The 23,891-nt window shown below is 43.4% G+C and overlaps 1 protein-coding gene across 8 annotated transcripts in view; it reads right to left on the bottom strand.

Moving 5' to 3' along the window:
- LOC112238112 overlaps window positions 1-22,853 on the bottom strand; it is a 34,745-nt gene extending 11,892 nt beyond the window's left edge. For 2 of the 8 annotated variants that reach the window (XM_042318880.1, XM_042318883.1), the window contains exons 1-23: window positions 22,743-22,853; window positions 22,018-22,106; window positions 17,671-17,749; window positions 17,516-17,562; window positions 15,525-15,600; window positions 11,066-11,336; window positions 10,831-10,928; window positions 6,578-6,857; window positions 5,520-5,677; window positions 4,397-4,676; window positions 4,054-4,223; window positions 3,632-3,926; window positions 3,279-3,376; window positions 2,837-3,116; window positions 2,453-2,622; window positions 2,027-2,321; window positions 1,552-1,670; window positions 1,257-1,410; window positions 1,134-1,162; window positions 963-1,021; window positions 655-869; window positions 206-465; window positions 1-54 (exon numbers count right to left, since the gene is read on the bottom strand). The exon at window positions 1-54 is cut by the window's left edge and continues 81 nt beyond it. In XM_042318880.1, the coding sequence (XP_042174814.1) occupies window positions 1-54; window positions 206-465; window positions 655-869; window positions 963-1,021; window positions 1,134-1,162; window positions 1,257-1,410; window positions 1,552-1,670; window positions 2,027-2,321; window positions 2,453-2,622; window positions 2,837-3,116; window positions 3,279-3,376; window positions 3,632-3,926; window positions 4,054-4,223; window positions 4,397-4,676; window positions 5,520-5,677; window positions 6,578-6,857; window positions 10,831-10,928; window positions 11,066-11,336; window positions 15,525-15,600; window positions 17,516-17,562; window positions 17,671-17,749; window positions 22,018-22,106; window positions 22,743-22,757 (3,591 nt within the window). In that variant the 5' untranslated portion in view covers window positions 22,758-22,853. Of the gene's footprint in view, window positions 55-205; window positions 466-654; window positions 870-962; window positions 1,022-1,133; window positions 1,163-1,256; window positions 1,411-1,551; window positions 1,671-2,026; window positions 2,322-2,452; window positions 2,623-2,836; window positions 3,117-3,278; window positions 3,377-3,631; window positions 3,927-4,053; window positions 4,224-4,396; window positions 4,677-5,519; window positions 5,678-6,577; window positions 6,858-10,830; window positions 10,929-11,065; window positions 11,337-15,524; window positions 15,601-17,515; window positions 17,563-17,670; window positions 17,750-22,017; window positions 22,107-22,742 lie in introns of those variants that run through there. The other 6 variants (XM_042318884.1, XM_042318881.1, XM_042318882.1 and 3 more) reach the window with 6 other exon arrangements.
- Between the last annotated feature and the right edge of the window lie 1,038 nt (window positions 22,854-23,891).

Below are 23,891 nucleotides of genomic sequence, written 5' to 3'. Positions count from 1 at the left end.
TGTTTCAATATAGATGTATTTGTCTCCATTCCTTCGTTTCCACTCCTCCTGCACCTTGTTTTCACAAAATCACATGTTATTATTTGTTTAAATCAGAAAACATTGTCCAAGCAATAACATTAACAAAACATGAATTCATGGTTTAATGTCCTGTGTGCTTGATTGAATTCAGCCAAAGTATTGTTGACATTTCAGATGGTCTTACCTCCCTGATCACAACATTTCTGGGAAGCAACAACACATTCAGGATGGACCTCTTTTTAGGAACAACTGGGGGCTTGTAGAACAACAAGACAAGTGCTCTTATAGGAATGGTGGGAGAGTCTTCATCCTTGACTTCACCATAAGCAGAGAATCCACTGATGTTTATTATGACATGTGTTTCTGTTGTCTCAAGAGGAGGGAGAAACTCAATGATGTCATCATCAGTCACATGGGCTACAGACAGGAAGTCACATCCACCACCTGGGAAAGAAAGAGAACATTTAGAGCTGTCTCTGACGAACAAGACAAACAAAACATTGCTGAGACTGTAGTAGAAAATAAAATACACAATAATTTGTAAATATATAAGCAAATAACGAAAATATGTTATTTCAGAAGAGTCCTGAAACATGAAAAGTGAAATTAACCCTTCATTATATTATTACTCACTATTGTAGATCTCACAGTGGGGGAGGTGTAGTTGACAGACAGACCCCTTAAGGCATGTAAACATGAACAGGGGTCCTGCAGGTCTCTTGCCTCTCTGGGAAAGAAGCCTCATGTCCCAGTGGACTGTCCTATAGAGCACCTCTCCCTCTCCCTCCATCCTGAACACCAGGCCTGTTATACTGCACTGGAACAGACCTGCACTGGGGCACTGGAACCTGTAGAACAAACAAGATTTCATTTTGTGAGATTTTCCTGGAATTAAGGTTTTATACAAACTACCAATGATAACATTAAATATATCAAGTTACCGGTATTCTCCCCTGTTGTCCTGATCGTGGATTTCAGGTGTAAATTCATCTGGAGAACTCTAAAATGTAGAAACAATAGATACTGTAATTCAACCAATATTGTGAAGAATAGTTTTTAAATTCAAATGTTCTCTCTTTACAGTCTTTCTCTCAGTCCAGTGATGGTCTTACCATGTGATGGTGATCCAGGAGAGGAGAATCTAAAGAGAACCAGAAACATCAATCATCATGTTTTACTATACAACTTCAACTTCATCATTGTTCCAGATTAAGATGTTAATGTATAGCTGTTACCCCTTTCTCTTCCCAACTCCTCATCATCAATCCTCTGGGTGTTCTCCTGGGTGTTCTCCTGAGTGTTCACAGATACCTCTGTGTTGAGACTGTTAGCCATCTTCAGTTGGCTCCCTAGGATGGTTGAAAAGTCCATCTCTAGCTTTGGGGTTTTCTAGATTCAAATCAACAGAATAGATAGAAACATACTTCTATAACAGCAACATGTTCTATATTAATCTGACCTGTCCTCTGTTCTATTGTGAACATGTTGGTCACCATGGCAGCAGTGAGAAGGGCAGGGACAATCAGGCACCTTATGTTTGATGAAGAACGGGGCTCTGCCAAGGAATGGGACACAATGCTCCTCAATCTTTTCGCCCCTGGAAACTAGACCAGGCCAGGATGGTTCCTCACTTGTTCTCCTTTTCTTTCCTGCAGGGGTCAGAGAGAGACAGAGAGAGACAGAGAGAGACAGAGAGAGACAGAGAGAGAGAGAGAGAGAGAGAGAGAGAGAGAGAGAGAGAGAGAGAGAGAGAGAGAGAGAGAGAGAGAGAGAGAGAGAGAGAGAGAGAGAGAGAGAGAGAGACAGAGACAGAGAGAGAGAGAGAGAGAGAGAGAGAGACAGAGAGAGTTTAAAGTGTTGTTAGCTGGTTAACATACCAACAGGCTAGTGTGATAGTCAGTTTAGATACAGTCACCAGGCTGTGCGGGATCTTTGTGTGAATCTCTATCACTCAATATCCCAGATCTGAGTGTGTAATGATACATCTATCGTCTGGATGTGTTACCTCTACCGTGATATCTCTCAAACTTCTCTGCCAGATCTTCCCGGTTCATCCTCCTCAGGATCCTCAGTGTGATCTCCACAACTCCCTCAGGGCCGTACCTCTTCAGCATCTGATCCACTATGACCTGTCTGTCATTGTTCTCCAGCTGAGTTTTTGGGATGGGAGGAAAGCCAGTCAGGTAAGGTGGAAGCTGTTTGCTTAGAGTCAGTTCCTGCTGAAATATCTTCAGCTCGTCTGTGCTCAGCTCCTCCAGAGTGGCCAGCAGCAGAGCTTCTCTTTTCTTCTCTGCAGGTTTCTAAGAAAACAACAACAGAACAGATAGAACTTTAATTTGGTGACAACCCTTTCTTTCTGTCAGTATATCTGTCTCCATGTCTTCTACCAGGTGTGGGTTATGTGAACCTAAACATCCCCTTTCCTCCTCACCGTGACCAGCTCATATCTGTCCTTTGTGATTCCAGTTTCTTTGCTGCCTGCTGCCTCTCTGTCCAAGGATCTAGAACTTCCAGCCAGGTGGACATGTTTCTTCTCTCTCTCTTCATCATTGCCAGTGTCTGATGAGTCGCTCCACCATTTTGTTTCTGTTGTAGATACAGCTATAGAAGATGAAGTGAAGAGAGATAATGGTGTTGTTGTCTCATGACATTTTCCTGTTTATCTACAATGATCAATCTACATCACGTTGTCTTCGTTTAAGCAATTACAAGGAGCCTGTCCTCCTATAACTCCCCCAACCAGCCTCCTCTGGCTTAGACCTACACTGAACTGTGATGGTGATGTATAGATTGATGTACATTATTGTTATATTACCTCTAGTGTGATCTCTCTGTAACTTCTCTGCTAGGTCTACCCGCTTCATCCCCCTCAGGATCCTCAGTGTGATCTCCACAGCTCTCTCAGGGCCGTATCTCTTCACCATCTGATCCACTGTGACCTGTCTGCCAACGTTCTCCAGCTGGCTCTCTGGGATGGGAGGAAAGCCAAGCGGCTGGACACTAGTCAGGTTAGACTGAAATGTCTTCAGCTGTTCTTCAGTGAGTTCCTCCAGACTGCTCAGCAGCAGAGCTGGAACAGTCCATATCTGGGGTCTCTAAAAAGGTGACAAGATTTAAAGAAGGAATAGAAATACTGGTTACTGATACAAAGAACATGAATATAGCCACACACACACAAACATCCTAATTTCTCTGACAGATCATTTTTTCAAATGAGAGGGTGTTAGCGTGTTGTGCATGTGCACCAGTCCTCTCACCTGTAAGCTGTGCTGTACTGAGGAGGGAAGGAACCTGGAAGGCTTCTCCATGACAACACTGGGTGGATAGAGGGCTTGGGAGAAGACAGGGCTGGAATCTGGAGTTATGGATGAAAATATTGATTTGTGATAAGAGCCTGAGTGACCAGAGGGACTCCCTTGGGGCATAGGGTCTCCCTGAGCGAGAGAGAGCGATATATATATATTTATATTAGCTGGTTAACTTTGATCCTACATTACAACATTACTGAAACTAAATGTTAACAATCTGGGGTGATCTTTGTGTGAATCTCTATCACTCAATATCCCAGATCTGAGTGTGTAATGATACATCTATCGTCTGGATGTGTTACCTCTACCGTGATATCTCTCAAACTTCTCTGCCAGATCTTCCCGGTTCATCCTCCTCAGGATCCTCAGTGTGATCTCCACAACTCCCTCAGGGCCGTACCTCTTCAGCATCTGATCCACTATGACCTGTCTGTCATTGTTCTCCAGCTGAGTTTTTGGGATGGGAGGAAAGCCAGTCAGGTAAGGTGGAAGCTGTTTGCTTGGAATCCGTTCCTGCTGTAATATCTTCAGCTCGTCTGTGCTCAGCTCCTCCAGAGTGGCCAGCAGCAGAGCTTCGATTTTCTTCTCTGTAGGTTTCTAAGAAAACAACAACAGAACAGATTGAATTTTAATTTGGTGACAACCCTTTCTGTCAGTCTATCTGTCTCCATGACTTCTACCAGATGTGGGTTATGTGAACCTAAACATCCCCTCTCATCCTCACCGTGACCAGCTCATATCTGTCCTTTGTGATTCCAGTGTCTTTGCTGCCTGCTGCCTCTCTGTCCAAGGCTCTAGAACGTCCAGACAGATGGACATGTTTCTTCTCTCTCTCTTCATCATTGCCAGTGTCTGATGAGTTGCTCCACCATTTTGTTTCTGTTGTAGATACAGCTATAGAAGATGAAGTGAAGAGAGATAATGGTGTCGTTGTCTCATTACATTTTCTTGTTTATCTACAATTATCAATCTACATTGTGTTGTCTTCGTTTAAGCCTCCTCTGGCTTAGACCTTCACTGAACTGTGATGGTGATGTATAGATTGATGTACATTATTATTATGTTACCTCTAATGTGATCTCTCTGTAACTTCTCTGCCAGATCATCCAGATTCATCCTCCTCAGGATCTTCAGTGTGTTCCTCACAGCTCCCTCAGGGTCGTATCTCTTCACCATCTGATCCACTGTGACCTGTCTGTCAGTGTTATCCAGGTGTCTCTCTGGGATGGGAGGAAAGTCTAACATCCTGCCACTAGTCAGGTAAAACTGAAATGTCTTCAGCTGTTCTTCAGTGAGCTCCTCCAGAGTGGTCAGCAGCAGAGCTGGAACAGCCAATATTTGGTGTCTCTAAAAAGGTGACAAGATATAAGTGAAGGGATAGAAATACTGACTACTGATATAAAGAACATGAACATAGCCACACACACACACACACACACACACACACACACACACACACACACACACACACACACACACACACACACACACACACACACACACACACACACACACACTCATTTCTCTAACATTGCAAGATTACATTTTAAAATGAGAGGGTGTTTGTAGGGATGCAGCCTGACCTCCAACACTCATAGTTACATGAGATATTAGTTTGTTTTGACTGTGTGTGTACTATATCATTTCATACTGTAGAACTGACTATGACAGTGAGTACAGGTGATGTAACATATGAGGGTAGAACTGTCTATGACAGTGAGTACAGGTGATGTAACATATGAGGGTAGAACTGTCTATGACAGTGAGTACAGGTGATGTAACATATGAGGGTAGAACTGTAGAACTGACTATGACAGTGAGTACAGGTGATGTAACATATGAGGGTAGAACTGACTATGACAGTGAGTACAGGTGATGTAACATATGAGGGTAGAACTGTAGAACTGACTATGACAGTGACTACAGGTGATGTAACATATGAGGGTCGAACTGTAGAACTGACTATGACAGTGAGTACAGGTGATGTAACATATGAGGGTAGAACTGTAGAACTGACTATGACAGTGACTACAGGTGATGTAACATATGAGGGTAGAACTGTAGAACTGACTATGACAGTGAGTACAGGTGATGTAACATATGAGGGTAGAACTGTCTATGACAGTGAGTACAGGTGATGTAACATATGAGGGTAGAAGTGATCCTACACTTCTCTAGCCGTCCTCTTACCTGTGAGCTGAGCTGTCCTGAGCTACCAGTAGTTAATGACAGCAACTCCTTAGACGAGCCAGAGGGAAGGAAGGAGGAGGAGCTGGAGAAACGGGTGGGTAATGAGCTGTAGAAGGGCCTGGGTTGGACTAAGGACTTGTAGTCCTTAGTGGGAATACCTGAGAAAGTGGGGAAACAGAGGGGAAGACAGGAGGGGGGATAGAGAGTCAGTTAGGGTCCTTGTCTACAGTCCTACTTCTCTGATCTTTAACTTCTCTGCCAGATTATTCTGGTTCATCTTCCAGATCAGGAAGCTCAGGAAGAGATATACAGTCATGATTAAAAAGTCTCATCTGTTTGTGAAATCTTCACTACTGTATTGGTGACTGTATGTATGGAATGTAATGAATGTTGGATTGTTGTTTAATCATCATGGGGTCACCTGGATACATCATGAATAAACATTATAAAAGAGGGGTCACCTGGATACATCATGAATAAACATTATAAAAGAGGGGTCACCTGGATCATCATGAATAAACATTATAAAAGAGGGGTCACCTGGATACATCATGAATAAACATTATAAAAGAGGGGTCACCTGGATACATCATGAATAAACATTATAAAAGAGGGGTCACCTGGAATACATCATGAATAAACATTATAAAAGAGGGTCACCTGGATACATCATGAATAAACATTATAAAAGAGGGGTCACCTGATCTGTTATCATGAATAAACATTATAAAAGAGGGGTCACCTGGATACATCATGAATAAACATTATAAAAGAGGGGTCACCTGGATACATCATGAATAAACATTATAAAATCATGAGGGGGGTCACCTGGATACATCATGAATAAACATTATAAAAGAGGGGTCACCTGGATACATCATGAATAAACATTATAAAAGAGTCACCTGGATACATCATGAATAAACATTATAAAAGAGGGGTCACCTGGAGTCATCTGTAGGGGTCTGCTGATGAATGTTCAGTTTGTTCTTTCTGGTTAGACCTACACTGAACTGTGATAGTGATGTATAGATTGATGTACATTGTTGTTATATTACCTCTACTGTAATATCTCTCGAACTTCTCTGCCAGATCATCCAGATTCATCCTCCTCAGGATCCTCCATGTGTTCCTCACAGCTCCCTCTGGGCCGTATCTCTTCACCATCTGATCCACTGTGTTCTGTCTGTCAGTGTTCTCCAGCTGGCTCTCTGGGATGGGAGGAAAGTCAGGTAGCTGGACCGTAGTCAGGGAAATCTGAAATATCTTAAGCTGTTCTTCAGTGAGCTCCTCCAGACCGGTCAGCAGCAGAGCTGGAACAGCCAACATGAAGGATCTCTAAAATAACAAAGATGATAAGATATAAGAGAATAGAAATACTGACTACTGATATAAAGAACATGAACATCACCACACACAACGTGGTACAGGAATATACTCCAATGTTTTGGTGTGTTGAAATGAACTGACTATGACAGTGAGTACAGGTGATGTAACATATGAGGGTAGAACTGACTATGACAGTGAGTACAGGTGATGTAACATATGAGGGTAGAACTGTAGAACTGACTATGACAGTGAGTACAGGTGATGTAACATATGAGGGTAGAACTGTAGAACTGACTATGACAGTGAGTACAGGTGATGTAACATGAGGGTAGAACTGTATAACTTACGATGACAGTGAGTACAGGTGATGTAACATATGAGGGTAGAACTGACTATGACAGTGAGTACAGGTGATGTAACATATGAGGGTAGAACTGACTATGACAGTGAGTACAGGTGATGTAACATATGAGGGTAGAACTGACTATGACAGTGAGTACAGGTGATGTAACATATGAGGGTAGAACTGTAGAACTGACTATGATAGTGAGTACAGGTGATGTAACATATGAGGGTAGAACTGTAGAACTGACTATGACAGTGAGTACAGGTGATGTAACATATGAGGGTAGAACTGTATGACAGTGAGTACAGGTGATGTAACATATGAGGGTAGACTGACTGACTGTGAGTACAGGTGATGTAACATATGAGGGTAGAACTGACTATGACTGTGAGTACAGGTGATGTAACATATGAGGGTAGAACTGACTATGACTGTGAGTACAGGTGATGTAACATATGAGGGTAGAACTGACTATGATAGTGAGTACAGGTGATGTAACATATGAGGGTAGAACTGACTATGACAGTGAGTACAGGTGATGTAACATATGAGGGTAGAACTGACTATGACTGTGAGTACAGGTGATGTAACATATGAGGGTAGAACTGTAGAACTGACTATGACTGTGAGTACAGGTGATGTAACATATGAGGGTAGAACTGACTATGACAGTGAGTACAGGTGGTGTAACATGAGGGTAGAACTGACTATGACTGTGAGTACAGGTGATGTAACATATGAGGGTAGAACTGTAGAACTGACTATGACAGTGAGTACAGGTGATGTAACATATGAGGGTAGAACTGTAGAACTGACTATGACTGTGAGTACAGGTGATGTAACATATGAGGGTAGAACTGACTATGACAGTGAGTACAGGTGATGTAACATATGAGGGTAGAACTGTAGAACTGACTATGACAGTGAGTACAGGTGATGTAACATATGAGGGTAGAACTGACTATGACAGTGAGTACAGGTGATGTAACATATGAGGGTAGAACTGTAGAACTGACTATGACAGTGAGTACAGGTGATGTAACATATGAGGGTAGAACTGACTATGACTGTGAGTACAGGTGATGTAACATATGAGGGTAGAACTGACTATGATAGTGAGTACAGGTGATGTAACATATGAGGGTAGAACTGTAGAACTGACTATGACAGTGAGTACAGGTGATGTAACATATGAGGGTAGAACTGACTATGACAGTGAGTACAGGTGATGTAACATATGAGGGTAGAACTGACTATGATAGTGAGTACAGGTGATGTAACATATGAGGGTAGAACTGTAGAACTGACTATGACAGTGAGTACAGGTGATGTAACATATGAGGGTAGAACTGACTATGACAGTGAGTACAGGTGATGTAACATATGAGGGTAGAACTGTAGAACTGACTATGACAGTGAGTACAGGTGATGTAACATATGAGGGTAGAACTGACTATGACTGTGAGTACAGGTGATGTAACATATGAGGGTAGAACTGACTATGATAGTGAGTACAGGTGATGTAACATATGAGGGTAGAACTGACTATGACAGTGAGTACAGGTGATGTAACATATGAGGGTAGAACTGACTATGACAGTGAGTACAGGTGATGTAACATATGAGGGTAGAACTGACTATGACAGTGAGTACAGGTGATGTAACATATGAGGGTAGAACTGACTATGACAGTGAGTACAGGTGATGTAACATATGAGGGTAGAACTGTAGAACTGACTATGACAGTGAGTACAGGTGATGTAACATATGAGGGTAGAACTGTAGAACTGACTATGACAGTGAGTACAGGTGATGTAACATATGAGGGTAGAACTGTAGAACTGACTATGACAGTGAGTACAGGTGATGTAACATATGAGGGTAGAACTGACTATGACAGTGAGTACAGGTGATGTAACATATGAGGGTAGAACTGTAGAACTGACTATGACAGTGAGTACAGGTGATGTAACATATGAGGGTAGAACTGTAGAACTGACTATGACTGTGAGTACAGGTGATGTAACATATGAGGGTAGAACTGACTATGACTGTGAGTACAGGTGATGTAACATATGAGGGTAGAACTGTAGAACTGACTATGACAGTGAGTACAGGTGATGTAACATATGAGGGTAGAACTGTAGAACTGACTATGACAGTGAGTACAGGTGATGTAACATATGGTGAGGGTAGAACTGACTATGACTATGACTGTGAGTACAGGTGATGTAACATATGAGGGTAGAACTGTAGAACTGACTATGACTGTGAGTACAGGTGATGTAACATATGAGGGTAGAACTGTAGAACTGACTATGACAGTGAGTACAGGTGATGTAACATATGAGGGTAGAACTGTAGAACTGACTATGACAGTGAGTACAGGTGATGTAACATATGAGGGTAGAACTGTAGAACTGACTATGACAGTGAGTACAGGTGATGTAACATATGAGGGTAGAACTGTAGAACTGACTATGACTGTGAGTACAGGTGATGTAACATATGAGGGTAGAACTGACTATGACAGTGAGTACAGGTGATGTAACATATGAGGGTAGAACTGACTATGACTGTGAGTACAGGTGATGTAACATATGAGGGTAGAACTGACTATGACAGTGAGTACAGGTGATGTAACATATGAGGGTAGAACTGAGAACTGACTATGACAGTGAGTACAGGTGATGTAACATATGAGGGTAGAACTGACTATGACTGTGAGTACAGGTGATGTAACATATGAGGGTAGAACTGTAGAACTGACTATGACAGTGAGTACAGGTGATGTAACATATGAGGGTAGAACTGAGAATGACTAGTGAGTACAGGTGATGTAACATATGAGGGTAGAACTGTAGAACTGACTATGACAGTGAGTACAGGTGATGTAACATATGAGGGTAGAACTGAGAACTGACTATGACAGTGAGTACAGGTGATGTAACATATGAGGGTAGAACTGAGAACTGACTATGACAGTGAGTACAGGTGATGTAACATATGAGGGTAGAACTGAGAACTGACTATGACAGTGAGTACAGGTGATGTAACATATGAGGGTAGAACTGAACTGACTATGACAGTGACAGTGAGTACAGGTGATGTAACATATGAGGGTAGAACTGAACTATGACAGTGAGTACAGGTGATGTAACATATGAGGGTAGAACTGACTGACTATGACAGTGAGTACAGGTGATGTAACATATGAGGGTAGAACTGACTATGACAGTGAGTACAGGTGATGTAACATATGAGGGTAGAACTGACTGACTATGACAGTGAGTACAGGTGATGTAACATATGAGGGTAGAACTGTAGAACTGATGACAGTGAGTACAGGTGATGTAACATATGAGGGTAGAACTGAGAACTGACTGACAGTGAGTACAGGTGATGTAACATATGAGGGTAGAACTGTAGAACTGACTATGACAGTGAGTACAGGTGATGTAACATATGAGGGTAGAACTGACTATGACAGTGAGTACAGGTGATGTAACATATTAGGGTAGAACTGTAGAACTGACTATGACTGTGAGTACAGGTGATGTAACATATGAGGGTAGAACTGACTATGACAGTGAGTACAGGTGATGTAACATATGAGGGTAGAACTGTAGAACTGACTTTTTCTTTTTTCTTTCTTTTTCTTTTTCTCATTGCCTCATGCTTCTTCCTCCTTCTCCATTTATCACTGTTTGATGAGTCTCTCCGCCATGTTGTTGCTGTGGTAGATACAGGTATAGAAGAGAAGTGAAGAGAGGTAACGGTATATTTGTTGTATTACATTATCAATTATTCATTTAAATCATGTTGTCTTTTGTTTGAAGGAACGTTTGACACATTTTCTTAACAGTGTTACCTCTTTTGTGATCTCTCTCTAACTTCTGTGCTACATCATGTCGCTTTATCCTTCTCAGGATCTTCAGTGTGTTCCTCACAGCTCCCTCAGGGCCGTATCTCTTCACCATCTGATCCACTGTGTCCTGTCTGTCAGTGTTCTCCAGCTGACTCTCTGGGATGGGAGGAAAGCCTAACATCCTGCCACGAGACTGAAATTTCTTCAGCTGTTCTTTAGTGAGCTCCTCCAGACTGGTCAGCAGCAGAGCTGGAACATCCAACCTGAAGGATTTCTAAAATAACAAAGATGACAACAGTGAGGAAGGAATATAAAACCTGACAACTGAAATAAAATAAAGAACATGAATATATGAATATTGTTAAGACGTACTAGAATATTTCTACTGGTCTCTCAATATCACATATCATCATGAAATACATTACATTAGGAACACACACACACATACACACAGTATGTGGCTCTGATCTACAGTTGAAGTCGGAAGTTTACATACACTTAGGTTGGAGCCATCAAAACTTGACACAAGTAATTTTTCCAACAATTGTTTACAGACTGATTATTTCACTTATAATTCACTGTATCACAATTCCAGCAGGTCAGAAGTTTACATACACTAAGTTGACTGTGCCTTTAAACAGCTTGGAAAATTCCAGAAAATGATGTCATGGCTTTAGAAGCTTCTGATAGGCTAATTTACATCATTTGAGTTAATTGGAGGTGTACCTGTGGATGTAAACTGAGCAAAAAAAGAAATGTCCTCACTGTCAACTGCGTTTATTTTTATTTTTTGTAAATATTTGCATGAACATAACAAGATTCAACAACTGAGACATAAACTGAACAAGTTCTACAGTCATGTGATGAACAGAAATGGAATAATGTGTCCCTGAACAAAGGGAGTCAAAATCAAAAGTAACAGTCAGTATCTGGTGTGGCCACCAGCTGCATTAAGTACTGCAAGTACTGCAGTGCATCTCCTCCTCATGGACTGCACCAGATTTGACAGTTCATGCTGTGAGACGGCACCCCACTCTTCCACCAAGGCACCTGCAAGTTCCCGGACATTTCTGGGGGGAATGGCCCTCGCCCTCACCATCCGATCCAACAGGTCCCAGACGTGCTCAATGGGATTGAGATCCGGGCTCTTCGGCTGGCCATGGCTGAACACTTACATTCCTGTCTTGCAGGAAATCACACACAGAACGAGCAGTATGGCTGGTGGCATTGTCATGCTGGAGGGTCATGTCTGGATGAGCCTGCAGGAAGGGTACCACATGAGGGAGGAGGATGTCTTCCCTGTAACGCACAGCGTTGCTATTGCCTCCAATGACAACAAGCTCAGTCCGATGATGCTGTGACACACCGCCCCAGACCATGACAGACCCTCCACCTCCAAATCGATCCCGCTCCAGAGTACAGGCCTCGGTGTAACGCTCATTCCTTCGACGATAAACGCAAATCCGTCCATCACCCCTGGTGAGACAAAACCGTGACTCGTCAATGAAGAGCACTTTTTGCCAGTCCTGTCTAGTCCAGCGACGGTGGGTTTGTTTCCATAGACAACATTGTTAACGGTGATGTCTGGTGAGGACCTGCCTTACAACAGGCCTACAAGCCCTCAGTCCAGCCTCTCTCAGCCTATTGCGAACAGTCTGAGCACTGATGGAGGGATTGTGCATTCCTGGTGTAACTACGGCAGTTGTTGCCATTCTGTACCTGTCCCGCAGGTGTGATGTTTGGATGTACCGATCCTGTGCAGGTGTTGTTACATGTGGTCTACCACTGCGAGGACGATCAGCTGTCCATCCTGTCTCCATGTAGCGCTGTCTTAGGCGTCTCACAGTACGGACATTGCAATTTATTGCCCTGGCCTCATCTGGAGTCCTCATGCCTCCTTGCAGCATGCCTAAGGAACGTTCATGCAGATGAGCAGGGACCCTGTGCATATTTCTTTTGGTGTTTTTCCAGAGTCAGTAGAAAGGCCCTTTTAGTGTCCTAAGTTTTCATAACTGTGACCTTAATTGCCTACCGTCTGTAAGCTGTTAGTGTCTTAATGACCGTTCCACAGGTGCATGTTTATTATTTGTTTATGGTTCATTGAACAAACATGAGAAACAGTGTTTAAACCCTTTACAAAGAAGATCTGTGAAGTTATTTGGATTTTTACGAATTATCTTTGAAAGACAGAGTCCTGAAAAAGGGACGTTTCTTTTTTTGCATTTATTTCAAGGCCTACATTAAAACTCAGTGCCTCTTTGACATCATAGAAAAATCGAAGGAAATCAGCCAAGAACTCAGAAGTCTGTTTCATCCTTGGGAGCAATTTCCAAACGCCTGAAGGTACCACGTTCATCTGTACAAACAATAGTATGCAAGTATAAACACCATGGGACCACGCAGCCGTCATACTGCTCAGGAAGGACACGTGTTCTGAATCCTAGAGATGAACGTACTTTGGTCTGAAAAGTGCAAATCAATCCAGGAACAACAGCAAAGGACCTTGTGAAGATGCTGGAGGAAACAAGTACAAAAGTATCTATATCCACTGTAAAACGACATAACCTGAAAGGCCGCTCAGCAAGGAAGAAGCAACTGCTCCAAAACCATCATAAAAAAGCCAGACATGTTGTGGGGGTGCTTCGCTGCAGAAGGGACTGGTGCACTTCACAAAATAGATGGCTTCATGAAGAACGGAAATTATGTGGATATATTGAAGCAACATCTCAAGACTTAAGTCAGTAAGTTAAAGCTTGGTCGCAAATGGGTCTTCCAAATGGACAATGACCGAAAAGCATACTTCCAAAGTTGTGGCAAAATGGCTGAAGGACAATAAAGTCAAGGGATTGGAGTGACCATCACAAAGCCCTGACCTCAATCCTATAGAAAATGTGTGGGTGGAACTTGATAAAAAAATGTATAAGGTTTAAGATAAATGATTAAATAATTCTACCCAGAAACTTAACCATTAGGGATTAGAGGTTATTTAGCATGGATAAGGAGTAATTAAAATATTAAACATATGTCCAACTAGGTTGGACTGGGGAAGAGAGGAATGTATGTGTGTTCCGAAAGAAAACAAAGAGGATCCTTAACCTAGGTTTGAACCAACCCCTATAATCCTGGGAAAGTACGATAGGACAGGGAGTTGGATGACAGGGAGTTGGATGACAGGGAGTTGGATGACAGGGAGTTGGATGACAGGGAGTTGGATGACAGGGAGTTGGATGACAGGGAGTTGGATGACAGGGAGGGAGTTGGATGACAGGGAGTTGGATGACAGGGAGTTGGATGACAGGGGAGTTGGATGACAGGGTTGGAGTTGGATGACAGGGAGTTGGATGACAGGGAGTTGGATGACAGGGAGTTGGATGACAGACAGGGAGTTGGACAGACAGGGAGTTGGATGACAGGGTTGGATGACAGGGGACAGGGAGTTGGATGACAGGGAGGGAGTTGGATGACAGGGGACAGGGAGTTGGATGACAGGGAGTTGGATGACAGGGGAGGGAGTTGGATGACAGGGAGTTGGATGACAGGGGAGTTGGATGACAGGGAGTTGGATGACAGGTTGAGTTGGATGACAGGGGGGAGTTGGATGACAGGGAGTTGGATGACAGGGGAGTTGGATGACAGGGGATGACAGGGAGTTGGATGACAGGGGTTGGATGACAGGGAGTTGGATGACAGGGAGTTGGATGACCCCCCTCCAGGTTTCCTTTATCTGGGGGGGACTGGAACTGTCAGCTGGGTAGTGATAAACGGTGGTGAGAATTGTAGAGAAGAAGAAAGCTCTCCTAATGTTAGTGTGCATGTGTGTGCATAGGTTAGAAGAATGTTATAAAAGGAACATCTTTGTATGTGAATGGGAGAGCTCTCGTGAATAAACTTGTGTTTGACTAATTGTGAGCTGGGAATTTTGTCAGTTTCATTTAAACCAGAACTTTACACACTCTGGGTTGTAGATCGATTAGGATAATTGAAAATTATAAGCATTGATAATAAAATTCTATATCAGAACTGTGCGAGCGAGGAGGCCTACAAACCTGACTCAGTTACACCAGCTGTCAAGAGGAATGGGCCAAAATTCACCCAACTTATTGCGGGAAGCTTGTGGAAGGCTACCCGAAACGTTTGACCCAAGTTAAACAATTTAAAGGCAATTTTACAAAATACTAATTGAGTGTATGTAAACTTCTGACCCACTGGGAATGTGATGAAAGAAATAAAAGCTGAAATAAATCAATCATTTTCTCTACTAGTATTCTGACATTTCACATTTTTAAAATAAAGTGGTGATCCTAACTGACCTAAAACAATACATGTTTACTAGGATTAAATGTCAGGAATTGTGAAAGATTGAGTTTAAATGTATTTGGCTAAGGTGTATGTAAACTTCCGACTTTATATGTGGTTTGATCACAATGACATTTGACCTCTCAGACATGACCCCTAGTCTTACCTTCATGAACCCCAGCTTCTTCTCCAGCATAGAGATTTTAGTCTCCAGATCATGCTCCTCCACAGACGGGGTCAACCTGGACGCAGGAAACAGTCACACACTGTTCTGTTCCCCTACAGCACCACTACATGCTGTGGTCACTACACTGTTCTGTTCCCCTACACCACCACCACATGCTGTGGTCACTACACTGTTCTGTTCCCCTACACCACCACATGCTGTGGTCACTACACTGTTCTGTTCCCCTACACCACCACCACATGCTGTGGTCACTACACTGTTCTGTTCCCCTACACCACCACCACATGCTGTGGTCACTACACTGTTCTGTTCCCCTACACCACCACTACATGCTGTGGTCACTACACTGTTCTGTTCCCCTACACCACCACCACATGCTGTGGTCACTACACTGTTCTGTTCCCCTACACCACCACCACATGCTGTGGTCACTACACTGTTCTGTTCTGTTCCCACTACACCACCTGTTCCCCTACACCACCACCACTGTGGTCACTACACATGCTGTGGTCACTACACTGTTCTGTTCCCCTACACCACCACATGCTGTGGTCACTACACTGTTCTGTTCCCCTACAACACCACCACCATCACATGCTGTGGTCACTACACTGTTCTGTTCCCCTACCCACCACCACATGCTGTGGTCACTACACTGTTCTGTTCCCCTACACCACCACCACATGCTGTGGTCACTACACTGTTCTGTTCCCCTACACACCACCACCACATGCTGTGGTCACTACACTGTTCTGTTCCCCTACACCACCACCACATGCTGTGGTCACTACACTGTTCTGTTCCCTGTTCCCCTACACCACCACCACCACACATGCTGTGGTCACTACACTGTTCTGTTCCCCTACACCACCACCACCATGCTGTGGTCACATGCTGTGGTCACTACACTGTTCTGTTCCCCTACACCACCACCACCACCACATGCTGTGGTCACTACACTGTTCTGTTCCCCTACAGCACCACCACCACATGCTGTGGTCACTACACTGTTCTGTTCCCCTACACCCACCACCACCACATGCTGTGGTCACTACACTGTTCTGTTCCCCTACACCACCACCACCACATGCTGTGGTCACTACACTGTTCTGTTCCCCTACACCACCACCACCACATGCTGTGGTCACTACACTGTTCTGTTCCCCTACAGCACACCACCACCACATGCTGTGGTCACTACACTGTTCTGTTCCCCTACACACCACCACATGCTGTGGTCACTACACTGTTCTGTTCCCCTACACCACCACCACCACCACATGCTGTGGTCACTACACTGTTCTGTTCCCCTACACCACCACCACCACCACATGCTGTGGTCACTACACTGTTCTGTTCCCCTACACCACCACCACCACCACATGCTGTGGTCACTACACTGTTCTGTTCCCCTACACCACCACCACCACCACATGCTGTGGTCACTTCACTGTTCTGTTCCCCTACACCACCACCACATGCTGTGGTCACTACACTGTTCTGTTCCCCTACACCACCACCACCACCACATGCTGTGGTCACTACACTGTTCTGTTCCCCTACACCACCACCACATGCTGTGGTCACTACACTGTTCTGTTCCCCTACACCACCACCACCACCACATGCTGTGGTCACTACACTGTTCTGTTCCCCTTCACCACCACCACATGCTGTGGTCACTACACTGTTCTGTTCCCCTACACCACCACTACATGCTGTGGTCACTACACTGTTCTGTTCCCCTACACCACCACCACATGCTGTGGTCACTACACTGTTCTGTTCCCCTACACCACCACCACATGCTGTGGTCACTACACTGTTCTGTTCCCCTTCAGCACCACTACATACTGAGGTCACTACACTGTTCCATATTAATTTCACAGGTCATGAGGATGATTTAATAAAATATGTTATGGTAGAGTTGTTCATATCAGACTCATAATACTTGTATTATGTCCACTCACCATCCAGAAGAGGTGCTGGTAGACTGCTCATCCCTGTTGACCTCTGCCTGCAATACACACCCATAAACAAACACACACAGTATTCTTCAGAGAATACTGTGATCTACAGTATGTGGTTTGCTCACATTGACTTTAGACATGACCACTAATCTTACCTTCAGCACCTTCAGCTCCTCCTCCAGCCTAGAGATCTCAGACTCCAGATCCATACGCTTCTCTCCAGACGGGGTCAACCTGGACACAGGAAACAGTCACACACTGTTCTGTTCCCCTACACCACCACCACATGCTGTGGTCACTACACTGTTCTGTTCCCCTACAGCACCACCACATGCTGTGGTCACTACACTGTTCTGTTCCCCTACACCACCACCACCACATGCTGTGGTCACTACACTGTTCTGTTCCCCTACACCACCACCACATGCTGTGGTCACTACACTGTTCTGTTCCCCTACACCACCACCACCACATGCTGTGGTCACTACACTGTTCTGTTCCCCTACACCACCACCACATGCTGTGGTCACTACACTGTTCTGTTCCCCTACACCACCACCACCACATGCTGTGGTCACTACACTGCTCTGTTCCCCTACACCACCACCACATGCTGTGGTCACTACACTGTTATGTTCCCCTACTACACCACCACCACATGCTGTGGTCACTACACTGTTCTGTTCCCCTACACCACATGCTGTGGTCACTACACTGTTCTGTTCCCCTACACCACCACTACATGCTGTGGTCAGCATGGGACAGCAGTGAAGGTGGAAAGTTTTAAATTCCTCGGCGTACACATCACGGACAAGCTGAAATGGTCCACCCACACAGGCAGCGTGGTGAAAAAGGCGCAACAGTGCTTCTTCAACCTCAAGAGGCTAAAGAAATCTGTCTTGTCACCTAAAACACTCACAAACTTTTACAGATGCACAATTGGGGCGGCAGGGTAGCCTAGTGGTTAGAGCGTTGGACTAGTAACCAAAAGGTTTCAAGTTCAAATCCCCCAGCTGACAAGGTACAAATCTGTCGTTCTGCCCCTGAACAGGCAGTTAACCCACTGTTCCTAGGCCGTTATTGAAAATAAGAATTGGTTCTTAACTGACTTGCCTAGCTAAATAAAGGTAAAAAAATAAATAAAATTGAGAGCATCCTGTCCGGCTGTATCACCACCTTTTACGTCAATTCCACCACCCTCAACCGCAAGGCTCTCCAGCGGGTGGTGCGGTCCGCACAACGCATCACCGGGGGCAAACTACCTGCCCTCCAGGACACCTACAGCACCTGATGTCACAGGAAGGCCAAAAAGATCATCAAGGACAGCAACCACCCGAGCCACTGCCTGTTCACACCGCTATCATCCAGAAGGCGAGGTCAGTACAGGTACATCAAAGCTGGGACCGAGAGACTGAAAAACAGCTTCTATCTCAAGGTCATCAGACTGTTAAACAGCCACCACTAACTCAGAGAGGCTGCTGCCTACATACAGACTCGAAATCACTTGTCACTTTAATAATGCCACTTTAATAATGTTTACAGATCTTGCATTACTCATCTCATATGTATATACTGTATTTTATACCATGTATTGCATCTTGCCTCTGCCTCTCGGTCATCTCATCCATTTATTTATTAGTATTTATTTTTCTTCCATCCCTAATTAGATGTTTGTGTATTAGGTAGTTGTTGTGGAATTGTTAGATATTACTGATATTACTGGGAACTAGATGCACAAGCATTTTGCTACACTCACAATAACATCTGCTAACCATGTGTATGTGACCAATAACATCTGCTAACCATGTGTACGTGACCAATAACATCTGCTAACCATGTGTATGTGACCAATAACATCTGCTAACCATGTGTATGTGACCAATAACATCTGCTAACCATGTGTATGTGACCAATAACATCTGCTAACCATGTGTATGTGACCAATAACATCTGCTAACCATGTGTAACCATGTGTATGTGACCAATAACATCTGTAACCATAACCATGTGTATGTGACCAATAACATCTGCTAACCATGTGTATGTGACCAATAACATCTGCTAACCATGTGTATGTGTGTACCAATAACATGTGTATGTGACTGCTAACCATGTAACCATGTATGTGACCAATAACATCTGCTAACCATGTGTATGTGACCAATAACATCTGCTAACCATGTGTATGTGACCAATAACATCTGCTAACCATGTGTATGTGACCAATAACATCTGCTAACCATGTGTATGTGACCATGTGACCAATAACATCTGCTAAACCATGTGTATGTGACCAATAACATCTGCTAACCATGTGTATGTGACCAATAACATGTGTATGTGACCAATAACATCTGCTAAACCACCAATAACATCTGTAACCATGTGTATGTGACCAATAACATCTGCTAAACATGTGTATGTGACCAATAACATCTGCTAACCATGTGTATGTGACCAATAACATCTGCTAACCATGTGTATGTGACCAATAACATCTGCTAACCATGTGTATGTGACCAATAACATCTGCTAACCATGTGTATGTGACCAATAACATCTGCTAACCATGTGACCAATAACATCTGCTAACCATGTGTATGTGACCAATAACATCTGCTAACCATGTGTATGTGACCAATAACATCTGCTAACCATGTGTATGTGACCAATAACATCTGCTAACCATGTGTATGTGACCAATAACATCTGCTAAACATGTGTATGTGACCAATAACATCTGCTAAACATGTGTATGTGACCAATACATTTGATTTGAAGTGGATCTATGTAATATTTAAAGCAGCTCAGCTGATGCAGAAATCCAGCACTACTGAGTGGACAGACCCGAATTCTATAGAATTCTACAGTGGACAGACCCGAATTCCATAGAATTCTACAGTGGACAGAACCAAATTCTATAGAATTCTACAGTGGACAGACCCGAATTCTATAGAATTCTACAGTGGACAGAACCAAATTCTATAGAATTCTACAGTGGACAGAACCAAATTCTATAGAATTCTACAGTGGACAGAACCAAATTCTATAGAATTCTACAGTGGACAGAACCAAATTCTATAGAATTCTACAGTGGACAGAACCAAATTCTATAGAATTCTACAGTGGACAGAACCAAATTCTATAGAATTCTACAGTGGACAGAACCAAATTCTATAGAATTCTACAGTGGACAGAACCAAATTCTATAGAATTCTACAGTGGACAGAACCAAATTCTATAGAATTCTACAGTGGACAGAACCAAATTCTATAGAATTCTACATTATACCATTCATGGACAGGGAGACGGTCCACTCATAGCCTTATTTATTTGTTTTCGAATGGTCAAAGTTTGAGTCCGTTTTTATTTAAATGTTCTCTTGTTGAAAAGTTTGAGTTTTGTTGCATTTGAGGGAGTTAATGTCTTATTACCCCCCCTCCCTGTAATTCACACCTAGGACTAGTATACTCTATGTCCTCTCATATCCACTCTGAGGGGTGTCCCTGGCTATACCAGGTAGAGAATATACTCTATGTCCACTCATATCCACTCTGAGGGGTGTCCCTGGCTGTACCAGGTAGAGAATATACTCTATGTCCTCTCATATCCACTCTGAGGGGTGTCCCTGGCTGTACCAGGTAGAGAATATACTCTATGTCCTCTCATATCCACTCTGAGGGGTGTCCCTGGCTGTACCAGGTAGAGAATAGACTCTATGTCCTCTCATATCCACTCTGAGGGGTGTCCCTGGCTATACCAGGTAGAGAATAGATGTCCTTCATATACTCTATGTCCCTGGCTACCAGGTAGAGACATATATCATGTCCTCTCATATCCACTCTGAGGGGTGTCCCTGGCTGTACCAGGTAGAGAATAGAATATTCTATGTCCTCTTTATAACTCTGTCCCTGGCTGTACCAGGTAGAGAATAGATAATATACTCTATGTCCACTCATATCCACTCTGAGGGGTGTCCCTGGTCCACTACCAGGTGTCCCTGAGACCAGGTAGAGAATAGATAATACTCTATGTCCACTCATATCCACTCTGAGGGGTGTCCCTGGCTGTACCAGGTAGAGAATAGAAAATATACTCTATGTCCACTCATATCCACTCTGAGGGGTGTCCCTGGCTGTACCAGGTAGAGAATATACTCTATGTCCACTCATATCCACTCTGAGGGGTGTCCCTGGCTGTACCAGGTAGAGAATAGAAAATATACTCTATGTCCACTCATATCCACTCTGAGGGGTGTCCCTGGCTGTACCAGGTAGAGAATAGACTCTATGTCCACTCATATCCACTCAGAGATGTCCCTGGCTGTACCAGGTAGAGAATATACTCTATGTCCACTCGTATCCACTCTGAGAGGTGTCCCTGGCTGTACCAGGTAGATAATAGATAATATACCAGGTAGATAATAGATAATATACTCTATGTCCACTCAGAGAGGTGGTCCTGGCTGTACCAGGTAGATAATATACTCTATGTTCACTCACATTCCAGAAGAGGTGCTGGGGAGTTCGCTGGACAGCTCTTCACTCTCCTCCCCTGCTGGTGTCCTTTCCTTCTCAGAGGCAGCTACCACCTACACACACACACACACACACACACACACACACACACACGCACACGCACACGCACACGCACACACAGTATGTGTCTGCAGTCTTTTCTATTGATTACCACATTGGAAAGCCACCGCATCCACACACATGGCACTGTAACTGCTTGATATCAAACTAGGTTAGGGTCTAGCCGTGTAATGGAACTTAATGGATGAGACAGTCATTGTTGAGATCACTATGTCTCTTGACAACGTCTCTTGATTGAGATGGTATGTGATTGAAATCGCAAAAGTTTACAATGTAGATTATAAACTATTTCAGATTTCTTCACTCCTTCGAATGACGTGAAAGTACTAGCTATAAATTAATCGGATATTACTGCGTTATGAATTCATAGCTAGATTATAACCTAGACATTTTAATGTAGACCTATTAACTATTACATCACATGTTGTTGCATTCCATCATGTAAAGTACTTTTCCCCCGTTACTTTGATCGAGTCAATCTAAAACTTCCGTGTTGCTGTAAGAGAAATATGAAACGGATACAATGTAGCTACTTTACTGTATCGCCAACCTTTACCAGTGACGTTTACCACTAATATTTATCCACGAAATAACAGCATACTCAGTTTTACTTCAAACTATTGTCTTACCTTAGATGGGTCCATTTCCTGCCACTCCAGGCGCTGCCAGCCGACTGGAAAATAATGAAGCCTGATCGTAGAGCCCTATACTTTCGTTTTCAGCAGTCCAGCCCATCACAACCACCCTATAGTTCATTCTCTTGTAGTGCGTCGCCCTCTTGTGGACAAACCGACCCCCAAACCAAAATAGATGTGAGAGCCATCCTTATCTAGCGATGAAGTCGATTCAACATCTCTGATAATATTTTGTTCTTTATGTTTCCAGTTGAATCACAGGTTGCAATTGTAATTAAACAATATTCTGATTCCTTTTGTGGCTTTGTGGGATTTATTTGAGATAAGAAGAAAACATGAAAATATACTGTATGTTAATAATTGTCTGCCTGCCTGCCTGTCTGGATGTAGGAGTAGGGTTGCAAAATTCCGGCAATTGTCAATAAATTCCCTGGTTCTCCAGAGGATTCCGGATTTCCTGCGTATTCTCTCCCGATACTGGGAATACTCCAATAGGGATTTCGGGAAAACCAGGGAATTTATTAAAAACTTATTAGGGATCGGAGTCCCTTCCACGGGACGGTTGAGCTAACGTAGGCTAAGGCGATTAGCATGAGGTTGTAAGTAGCAAGAACATTTCCCAGGACATGATATTGGCAGAAAGCTTAAATTCTTGTTAATCGAACTGCACTGCCCAATTTACAGTAGCTATTACAGTGAAAGAATACCATGCTAATGTTTGATGAGAGTGCACAATTTTGAACATGAAAAGTTGTGAATAAACTAATTAGGCACATTTGGGCAGTCTTGATACAACATTTTGAACAGAAATACAATGGTTTATTGGATCAGTCTAAAACTTTGCACATACACTGCTGCCATCTAGTGGCCAAAATCTAAATTGTACAAGGGCTGGAATAATATATTATGGCCTCTTGCATTTCAAAGATGGTAGAAAAAAAATACAAAGAACGTTTTTTATTTTTTATTTTACCCCTTTTTCTCCCCAATTTTGTGGTGTCCAATTGTTGTAGTAGCTACTATCTTGTCATGGCTACAACTCCTGTACGGGCTCGGGAGAGATGAAGATTGAAAGCCAGGCGTCCTCCGATACACAACCCAACCAAGCCACACTGCTTCTTAACACAGCGCGGATCCAACCCG

The sequence above is a fragment of the Oncorhynchus tshawytscha genome, unplaced genomic scaffold, assembly GCF_018296145.1.
Source record: "Oncorhynchus tshawytscha isolate Ot180627B unplaced genomic scaffold, Otsh_v2.0 Un_contig_447_pilon_pilon, whole genome shotgun sequence".
Lineage (NCBI taxonomy): Eukaryota > Metazoa > Chordata > Actinopteri > Salmoniformes > Salmonidae > Oncorhynchus > Oncorhynchus tshawytscha.
This window is presented reverse-complemented; position numbering and strand designations above follow the sequence as displayed.